The 9,833-nt window shown below is 48.1% G+C and overlaps 1 protein-coding gene across 1 annotated transcript; it reads left to right on the top strand.

The window, feature by feature from the left end:
• The first annotated feature begins 251 nt into the window (after positions 1-251).
• Positions 252-9,448, top strand: GFRA3 (GDNF family receptor alpha 3). The gene is made up of 8 exons (XM_086471137.1): positions 252-294; positions 3,578-3,853; positions 5,668-5,760; positions 6,184-6,529; positions 6,605-6,714; positions 7,774-7,908; positions 8,886-9,010; positions 9,314-9,448. Exons 1-8 carry the CDS (start codon positions 252-254, stop codon positions 9,446-9,448), a joined length of 1,263 nt encoding a protein of 420 aa, XP_086327263.1.
• The last annotated feature ends 385 nt before the right edge of the window (positions 9,449-9,833 follow it).

Here is a 9,833-nt window from a genome sequence, read left to right as displayed (position 1 = left end):
GGGCGTCCTCGCCCCGCCGGCCCGCGGGGCCTAGCACCTTCAGCCGTCCGGCCGCGGCGGGGGCGCTCGGAGCCGGGCCGGGCCGCGAGGCGGCGCTCGCCGCCCGCACCTCGACGGGGCGGGTCGAGGCCGGGTCGCGCAGACGGGGCCGGGCGGGGCGGGGCGGCGGCCGCTCACACGGCGGCGGGCGGCGCGCAGCACGTGAGCTGCGGCCGCAGCGCTCAGAGCGCCCGCCCGCGCCGGGCTGCAGCATGGGGCTTGCGCTGCTCCTGGGGCTGCTCCTCTCCCGAGCCGGTAACAGCGCGCGGGGCGGCGGACGGGACGGGACGGGACAGGGCGGGGCGGGCGCCGGGCTCGGGGCGGGGCGGGTCCGCAGCTCGTCCCGGGCCCGGGGCTCCCGCCTGCTGCCCGGCTCTCCCCCTCGCCGGCCGCCCCGGGCGCAGAGTCCGCTTCCCGACCCGGGAGAGGCGCGGTGCTGCCGTCAGCTGAGGCGGGGACCGCAGCCATGGTCGGCCTGGGGGGACGCCGGGGCGGGGAGGCGATGGTCCCGGGGCCGGGCGGAGGCGGCGGAGGGCGCGGCAGAGGGGCAGGTGCCGGGAGCGGGTCCCCCAGCGCGGCGAAACAGGCACAAAGGGTGAGATCTGCTCTCGCTGGAGCTGCCTGAACAGATCCTCGGTGTACCGCCCACGCTGGCTTTGCCGAGTGCTTTTCTCGATACCTGTGCTCCATGCATGCCCCCTCTGAAATGCTTCGGGCTGGTGGTTTTCCGAGGTGAGGCTCAGTTTGCAAAGACCAGTCCAAGGAGCTCCTGCAGAGACGCAGCTGTTTGGTCTACGCTGCCTTCTACTACTGCCAAGTCACGAGAGCCAAGGATAGAAATTATTCCCCTTTCGAGTTCATCTCTTGTGCGGTCTTGATGACTGATGTGACTGGAAATACAGAAATCGCAGAACTGCCCTGAAGTGTTCCTAGACCCTGGCTATGGGATGTCAGTGTTTTACACTCAGGAAAAGCTGCAGCTGCTGAATATCACAATGACTGCTATAAAAACGAGCTATTGCACTGGGACCTCAGGAGCACTTGCAGCCACACGATTACAGTAAATTCCTCACAATTTTCCATGTCCGAATACTAATGCTTCTTTGATAACCGTGCTTAATAAAGGAAAGATTTCTCTTCTACAATCGTCCTCTCTTTCAATAGCATAGTGCAGCAGGGGCATCAAAATAACGGATACATATATGACAGGACGTGGAGTGAAAAGGGACAATAAGGGCATATTGTACTACCGGTCCCTTTTTTCTAAGGTATAAATAATCATAGTCTCTGAATTGATTATTACTTTTTTTTTTTTTTTTTAAAGAACTACAGAAGGGACTCCCATACACATGCATCTTTAACACATTTTTCAACCCAGAGGTCTAGGAAATAATTAGCTTTCTCATTCTTTCGTGTAATTTATCTGGAGTACTAAGACAAGGTTTTAAAAAGACGTGTCAAGTATTAGGGCTTAAGACAATGCATTGCTATTAAATTATGTCTGTAGAGGAGGACTCTCTTAAATTTGAGGTTTACAGCATCTTCACCTTAAGCATCTGGTACAGGCCTGTAGTAGAAACACAGTCCATTCACTTACACCCAGCTCTGCTCTACCCTGGCATTTACCATGTCACTTTAAAGTTTTAAAAATGTCACTTCAGGCTCAGGTGCTTGCCGAGCAGAATTCTTCAGGCTAGGAAAGTGCATCATGTCCATTATGGACTTCCTACAACAGCTGCTGCAACCCAGTGTTGGAGATGGGATACTGGGGGAGATGGTACTTTGGTCTGGCCTGGTGGGGTAGGTCAGTTTGCCCAGTTTAGGGTTCCAAAAGCTACTGGAAAGGATGGACTGATCAGCTATTGGGAATTTGCATGGATTGCAACCTTACAGGATGTAATCACACTCTGAATGTTCATTAAGGTTGTGCCTAGGCATAATGCCTAACCAAACCCCACTGTACTGGATACAAAGCATTTCTGGTGAGAGATTTGTTTTTCCAGGGATCTTACGAAGTCATACAGGCTCTACGTAACAGCCAGATGAACAACGAGGTACAGCAAGTTGCTGGAAAATTCAAATAAATTTGTACAAGTGGGACAGAGACACCTAGATAATATTACTGGGCTGTAGGAAAAGTAGAAAGTTTGAGAAGCAGACTAGCATAGAATTATGCAGCCTGCTGCCTACAGCAAATAAACTGATGAAGCCAGCAAAAGTGAAGGAAGTGAAAGAACAAATTAGATGGTGAAGATGGTACACCAGGTAATATGAGCTGTACCAGTATTTTTTTCTAATCTAGTGAAGGCAGACTGAAATAGCCCTGCTGCACCTGCTGAACAAGAGTGTGGTAGGTAAGATCATGTACCCAAAGAACCTTAAAGGTAGACATAAGGCTCAGCGCAGTCATTTCCTAAAACCAGCCAAGCAACATTGTCCAAAGGGAAGAAACGTACTAGCTTATATATAATTTTTTAAGCAAACAGTCTCGTTCTAGCTCTTCATTGTACTTGTACTGTAAACACAGATACATATACTACAGAAATGAAGAGATTACGGACTGAATTCACCTACCTGTGACAACATAATGCTAGCTATCACCCCAGTATTACCCTTAGGAGACAACAGTCCATATAAAAAAATACAAAAAGCTGAAAAAGACATCTAGTTTTAAAGATTATATTGTTAAATTGAGATTTAATGCTTCCACATAAGGTGGCGCATGTATGTGTGTACACACACATACATGTATATAAAAATCAATGCATGTGTTAGGCAAATACACACACACAGATATAATCAGAGTTCACAATCAACCAACAGGTGAAAGCTGGCAGTCCAAGCCTACATCCCAGCATTTTTAGTGAGGGTTTCAGGGACTGGGTTCTAGATACTTAATTTGATTGCATATGAGCATTTCTGTATGAAGCTATGTGCATCTTATGTTAAGGATTTATTCTATCATGCAAAAAAACCCCACATTCTTCTTATTAAGTTTCCAAGCTCAGTAAAGAAGTTGTTTTTACACCCTACAAATGGTTTTCTCGATACATCTCTTAATGACCAGCATGTACTTTAGCAATGGCAGCAGCACTGGATCACAGCACACAGTATGGTGTTACTATGTGCTTATTATTGCACTGCAGTTTTCATTACCCAGATAGAAGAGCTTCTTCAAAGCCGGCCTCAGCAACCCCAAGGTTTACCACAAGGATTTACTACTGCATGAAATACAGAGCCGTCCCTGATCATGGACAATTTGAAAGAGTTAAGGGTGATTTAAAAAACATATTAAACAATTATTTTTGAGACTTTTCTTTAACCTTTTTGTTCCCTCTTTCATACATTGATACTCATCCTTTTGTTTCTAAATGGAGACAGCTCTTGTTCCTTCCTACTCGATATGAAACACCTCAACCAGTTCTGCCCCTTGAGAGGAGTCCTTACTGAATATAGGATGCCTACAGAACAATGACATGGTGCTTGTGTGGCATTCATCATGACTGTGATCCTAACAATCTTTTCCTTACTTGACCAGGAGACCTCCTGGCTCTGCCAAGGAGTGATTGCATAGCAGCAGAACAGCTCTGCCTCTCGGACTCTACCTGCAATGCCACCTACAGGGTCCTGGAAAACTGTGCCCTGGCTAAGGCTCACTTCCTTCCACTGGATCATGGCAGCAGGGTCAGGTGTCTAAATGCAGAGCTAGACCTTGGAAACAGCTCTTTGCTGCACTGCAAGTGTCACCGGCGCATGAAGAGACAGGAGCACTGCTTACGCGTTTTCTGGACCATTCACTCCAGCGTGACAGATGGTGAGATGAAGTAATACGAATTTACAAGGTGCTAGTAAGGCTCACCCCTGCCTCCCCTCTGAAAGTAGCTGTGAAAGGCCACTTTCCAACACTGCAGGTATCACTTTGGAACCACATCTGCTAGTGTAGAGAATTCACTACTGCTGGGTTTGATAAGCAGAGAAAGCGGATCTAAGTCTGGGACTAGCCCTTTGGATACGTCAGGGACCCTAAGAGGCAAAGATAGCTACTCTGAGGCAGGTTTAGTGCTGTGAGGGGAGACTGCTCTGTCAATCACCTCAAAATGGTCACATCTGTCCATCACTGAAAGCAGTGATTGTGACACACACTGTGATGGCGTCCTTGAGCCTGCTGCTTTTTCCAGCTTTAGTGGGATGCTTCTACTTGGTCTCCCACTGAAAACTGCCTGTGCTGCACATTGCCTCACTAGTACCGAGGCTGAAAAAACCCAAATGACAACATAGACCAAATTCCAGCTAGAGAAAATCTGATGACAAAATTTAGTGCTGTTTTTACACAGTAATACCTTTTCATCTTGTAGTGGTTTGACCCTGGCTGGATGCCAGGTGCCCACCAAAGCTGCTCTGTCGCTCCCCCTCCTCAGCCAGACAGAGGAGAGAAAAATGTAACAGCAGGCCTGTGGGTCAAGATAAGGACAGGGAGATCACTCAGCATTTACCGTCATGGGCAAACCAGATTCGACTTGGGGAAAAAATGTAATTTATTATCAATCAACTTGGAGAGGAGTAATGGGAAATAAAACCAAATCTTAAAACACCTTCCCCCCCACCCCTCCCTTCTTTCCCAGGCTTAACTTTGTTCCCAACTTCTCTCCCTCCTCCCTCCGAGCAGTGCAGGGGGACAGGGAATGGGGGTTGGGGTCAGTTCATCACACTGTTGTTTTCCGCCGCTTCTTCCTCCTCGGGGGAAGGGCTCCTCACACACTTCCCCTGCTCCAGTGTGGGGTCCCTCCCATGGCAGGCAGTCCTCCATGCCTTCTCCAGTGTGAGTCCTTCCCATGGGCTACAGTTCTTCATGAACTGCTCCAGCGTAGGCCCCACCATGGGGTCACCAGCAGCAAACCTGCTCCAGCGTGAGCTGCTCTCTCTCTCTCTCTCTCTCTCTTTCTCTCTCCATGGGCCACAGGTCCTGCCAGGAGCCTGCTCTGGTGCAGGCTTCCCACGGGGTCACAGCTTCCTTCAGGCACCCACCTACTCTGGCATAGGGTCCTCCACAGGGTGTAGGCAGTCATCTGCTCCACCGCCCATGGGCTGCAGGGGGACAGCCTGCCTCACCATGGTCTTCACCACAGGCCATAGGGGAATCGCTGCTCTGGTGCCTGGAGTACCTCCTGCCCCTTCTTCTTCACTGATCTTGGTGTCTGCAGAAACGTGCCCCTCACATTCTCACTCTTCTCTCTCACTGCAATTATTGCTGCACAATAACTTTTTTCCCTTTCTTAAACATGTTATCACATTTAAGGCGCTACCACTGTCACTGATGGGCTCGGCCTTCGCCAACAGTGGGTCAATCTTAAAGCCGGCTGGCATTGGCTGTATCGGACATAGGGGAAACTTCTAGCAACTTCTCACAGAAGACACCCCTGTAACCCCCCCGGTACCAAAACCTTGCCACGCAAACCCATTACACATCTCCAGCAGAACCATTCTTGGGATTTGGCTTTGAGCGAGACAGAACGTCTCTGAACTCCAGCCTGAGGAAACAGCTAGGCCCAAATAAAAAATTAAAACAAAACCAAAACCTGGTCACAAAGCACTTCTCCCACTGCATAAAATATCTTGTATGTTGCCTAGGTTATTTCAATTTGGAGACCTCCCCCTATGAGAATCCAGCAAATGAAGAACACTGGAAGACAGATTATAATAAACTGGCAGCTCTGTTATCGGGTAAGGATTATAATGGTTACATGATATAATGCTGCCCTGTATCTTTTCAGGGCCTGAAAATTATTGAGAACAATTTGGGGTAATGGCCCCTTTAATCAGAGGAACACCTGCCCTGGATATGTGCCTAAATTTGTCCCCTGCTACCAAGTGTAAATATAGCCACAGATCCAGGCCCATGAAACACGGAATATAACCCACAGTGATGCATTCTCTGAAACAAACACCCTAACATGGACCAATAAAAAAAATATTTTGTAGCTAGTATAGTTGCTATGTCATACTACAGGCACATAGCAGGACTAATTTGCTTTGCTCTTTTTGATATTCCAAATCTGACCATCAAATAAGGGCTACTCCTGTTTCCACACCGAATCTCTTCTGGAGATTTGCTTCATTGTTTCTGGGTTTCTTTTGGCTTTATAGGCTCAGAGTTAGCAGGAGATGCAACAAATCCATGCCTGAAAGCAACTCACGTCTGTAATCTGAGCAAGAAGTGTGTCCGTCTGCGCACAGACTATGCCTCTATCTGCACCAAGGGAGCAGGAAGGGAGGACATGTGTGACCGTCGCAAGTGCCACAGAGGGCTAAGGAATTTCTTTGAGAAAGTCCCCGAGGATTTCACCAAAAGGATCCTATTCTGTCCATGTCAAGACGAACTTTGTGGAGAGCGACGCCGGAAAACTATTGTTCCTGATTGTTCCTTCCAGTATAACACCAAACCAAATTGCCTCTGGCTTCTGGACTCCTGCTTAGAAGACCATATCTGCAAGTAGGTCTGGCAGCAGTGGACATTAGCCAAGAGAAGAGAAGCATAGGCACTGATAGTCTCATTTTGCTTCCACAGATCCCAACTGGCTGACTTCCAACAGAACTGTCAACCTGCAGACATGTCTCCAGATGGTTGCTCTCAGCACAACCACGCTGCATGCTTGCAGGCTTACATGGGGATGATTGGTAAGTGATATCCACAGGAACATACAGGGTGGATGCTTTCAGGGCACAAACTTGCAGGCACGCTCTGATGCTATGAAGGACCATCTTGCTCTCCTGCAGGAGACAGCACTCAGTGTACCAATGAATATACCTTAGCTTAATTGATGCTAGTGCTCCCTCTTGCTTCTGAGGTAAGTGCAGCCCAAAGAGAGCTCATCTGTGGCATTTATCGCTCTGCTTTGTCCCATCCTCTGCTGTCAAATCGGCACCACTTGCCTGATTTGTATCATCAGCTGGTGCAAAGTGCTCCGAATGCCTAACCAACAGGGCTCTCTGGGTCTGCATGAAGTAGGTCATTCCTGCTGCAGGAGTTACATCCCATCATAGCGGTGATTAAATGTGACATTCCCTGATGGTTTGTTAGTGTGGTACATGCTATCTTAGAGCCAGCCAGAACATGGCACCACCAGCTGTTAGAAGGAAGGTTGTCTTTGGTTTGAGGCATTCGCTGCCAACCTGCTCATATTTCGTCAGAGAGGCTCAAAAAAGGAGCTGTGAAGAGCAGCAATATCTTAGAAGCTGTAAATCTAGACTATACCTTCTGGTTTTCCAGATGTCTTTGCTGTTTTTGTGCTAAGTGAACTCTGGCTGAGCGGCACGCTACAGGTGTGCGGGATTTGTTTGGCAAAAGGCATTTGGCCACACAGTGTTGCCAGCTACACAAGAAGCAAGAGCGCCTTTTGCTGCCATATGCCAGTACTGCAGTTGAGTCCCTGCAGATGCTTCACATCCTTGAGTCTAATGCTTGCACCAGCTTCAGTTATCAGTATACCTCACCATCAGGTTGCCTGAGTCAGGGGTAGCAGTCTCCACACTTTCTCACAGCCCAGCAGACTTCATGTGGATTCACCAGGCCTGGGTCACCTCACAGGGGCTCCTGACTTCTCCTGGGTAATGTGCATATCACAGTGGAGGGCTTCTGCTTCAAGGGCAACATTTCCTTTAGTATAGCAGGACTCATGATGCTTCTTTCATTTGGTGAAGTAAATCCTGATTCCAGTTTCTGGCGGTTTGGGACAGGCACACCCATGACACCCAACTATGTCAGTAACTCCAGCGTGGAGGTCTCCCTGTGGTGTACATGTGAGAGCAGCGGCAACCAGAAGGAGAAGTGTGACCAGATACTCGGCATGTTTGAGAGCAACAAATGCCTTGGTAAGCATCAGTCATATCACAGAATCAGAGAAACAGCTCAGCAGAGGAAGTTCAAATCCTGTTGATTTCAAGATCCTATGGTGCATTGCTCTTGCGCGTAGTCCTCTTCTGCACTGTCTCCATGACCTTCTCTCCAGCCTCTGGGACCAGCCTGGATCTGCTCTCAGAAGTGTTTCCATGTCTCTTGGCAACACTTCTGTTCATCTCAAACACCATGAAGCTGTTTCCAAACAGCATTCAAATGAAGGTGTTGGGAAAAAAAAAAAAAAAAAAATCACAAGGGGAGGTCAGACATGCTGTATCCGTAGGTTGCTGAGTAACCACATCAGAGCACCAGGATTATGGGGTTTGGGTTCCCCTCCTATCCTATGTTTGCCTTTGGCCCTCACTTGGTCAAGATCAGTAGCTCCGACAGAGCCCCTGTTACTAGATTCAGCAGCATAGCAGTTATAAAAATCCTGTTACATGCAAATATGTAATCCTAAGTCTATATTTCATTTATCTCCCTAGCATTTTAGCAACAGACCTTAATAAGATTTAAATATTTTATGTTTATAAAAGCTTCCAAAGGATATCAAAGAAACCAGCATTATTAGATAATTAATTAATATTTAAACCTACCTCCTGCTGTATAGAAAAGCCCTACACCCAGCACTATAGGTATACCTACAACTTAAACACCCCATCTGAGGTACTACGTACCTGCCCCTTACAGAATAGACAGCTGGGAAAGTCCCAGAGGGACCCAAAGGTCCTCAAATATAGTGCGAATTGGCTTTGCAGTCTGCTCAACCTCACAAGTATACCCACAAACTGACAGGCCATTCACTGAACAGAGAATGTGTGTTTTTCTAAACCAATGCCACACAGCCTGTGAGTGCAGTTCCTAAAATAGCTTCCCTAGACTTCTGTTCACTAGTCTCCGAGGTGTGCACAAGAAAAGCACAATAAGACTCTTGCTTTACTTCTGTTTGCAGAAAATGCCATTTGGTCTCAAATGCACCTGAAGCAGACAGAAAGACAGGAAGACTTACTTTATTCATCTTCCCTAAGCTTCCAAGGACACAGTGCCAGTGCATCTCTTGCTTCAGAAATGTCCCAGGTATGCATTGCTTTGTTGCCTTCACAAAGCAGCGAGTCAAGGGCCTAGAGACAGTAGTTGGAAAACCTTGGATCTGGAAATGTGTGATTTTGGATGTCAAAGCAAGGGATGCCACATGCATGCAAAACCCCGGACCACTCTGCCTCGAGCTATTCCTTCCACAGACAAGGAGAAATAGGAGGCCATCCTGCCTGGCCACAGGAGTTCCCTATAGTCACACATCAGTGCTCAGAACTGGAGGGTCTGCAGCCAGATATTTGATCATAAGCATGTCTAACTGGGGTTTGTTCCTCCATTTCCTAGGTGGCTGAAGGGAAGACACAGCGAGACATCTCCAAATACAGCAGCATGCCTATGGTCTCCTCTGTTTATTCTGGAGCTGCTATTTCTTGGCCGTATCTGGCTCTGTTCCTGCCCCTGTTGCTGAGCCCAAATTAACTTGGCATAAATGGCATCTTTCCTTCCCGTACTATTAGTCTTATTCCATCCAGGCACCTCCCACTACTGATTTACCTTTGGGAAACAGAAGGCTTCCAGAAAAAAAAGAGGAATGGAACAGCCCTAACCCAGAACAGCAGTCACTGAAAACCTCCCCTCAACTTGCACCCCATTTTCCCCCATCAGTTTGTGCTGAGCTCTGAGGATATGGTGCCCACCACTGCTTCTGCCGTGTTAGCATTTTGAGTAATATTCCAGCACCCTATTTTAAAACAAAGGTCTGAGTTCTGTCAGAACTTGTGCAGGGTTCAGTTTCTGACTGCAAGGAGGGACCTGACACAGTATGTCCTACCACCCCCCCTTCTGGAGCTCTTCCTCAGGCATA

Source organism: Leptosomus discolor, chromosome 10 (genome assembly GCF_034619465.1).
Source record: "Leptosomus discolor isolate bLepDis1 chromosome 10, bLepDis1.hap2, whole genome shotgun sequence".
Classification (NCBI taxonomy): domain Eukaryota; kingdom Metazoa; phylum Chordata; class Aves; order Leptosomiformes; family Leptosomidae; genus Leptosomus; species Leptosomus discolor.
Note: the sequence above shows the minus strand (reverse complement) of the source record. Positions and strands in the feature narration are given on the sequence as shown.

Bases quoted from the DNA above. Each gene is read 5' to 3' on its own strand.
- GFRA3 (XM_086471137.1), top strand. From the start codon at position 252: ATGGGGCTTGCGCTGCTCCTGGGGCTGCTCCTCTCCCGAGCCG. The intron at 3,854-5,667 runs GTGAGATGAAGT...TATGTTGCCTAG, and splicing joins TCACTCCAGCGTGACAGATG to GTTATTTCAATTTGGAGACC. The intron at 7,909-8,885 runs GTAAGCATCAGT...TTCTGTTTGCAG, and splicing joins TGAGAGCAACAAATGCCTTG to AAAATGCCATTTGGTCTCAA.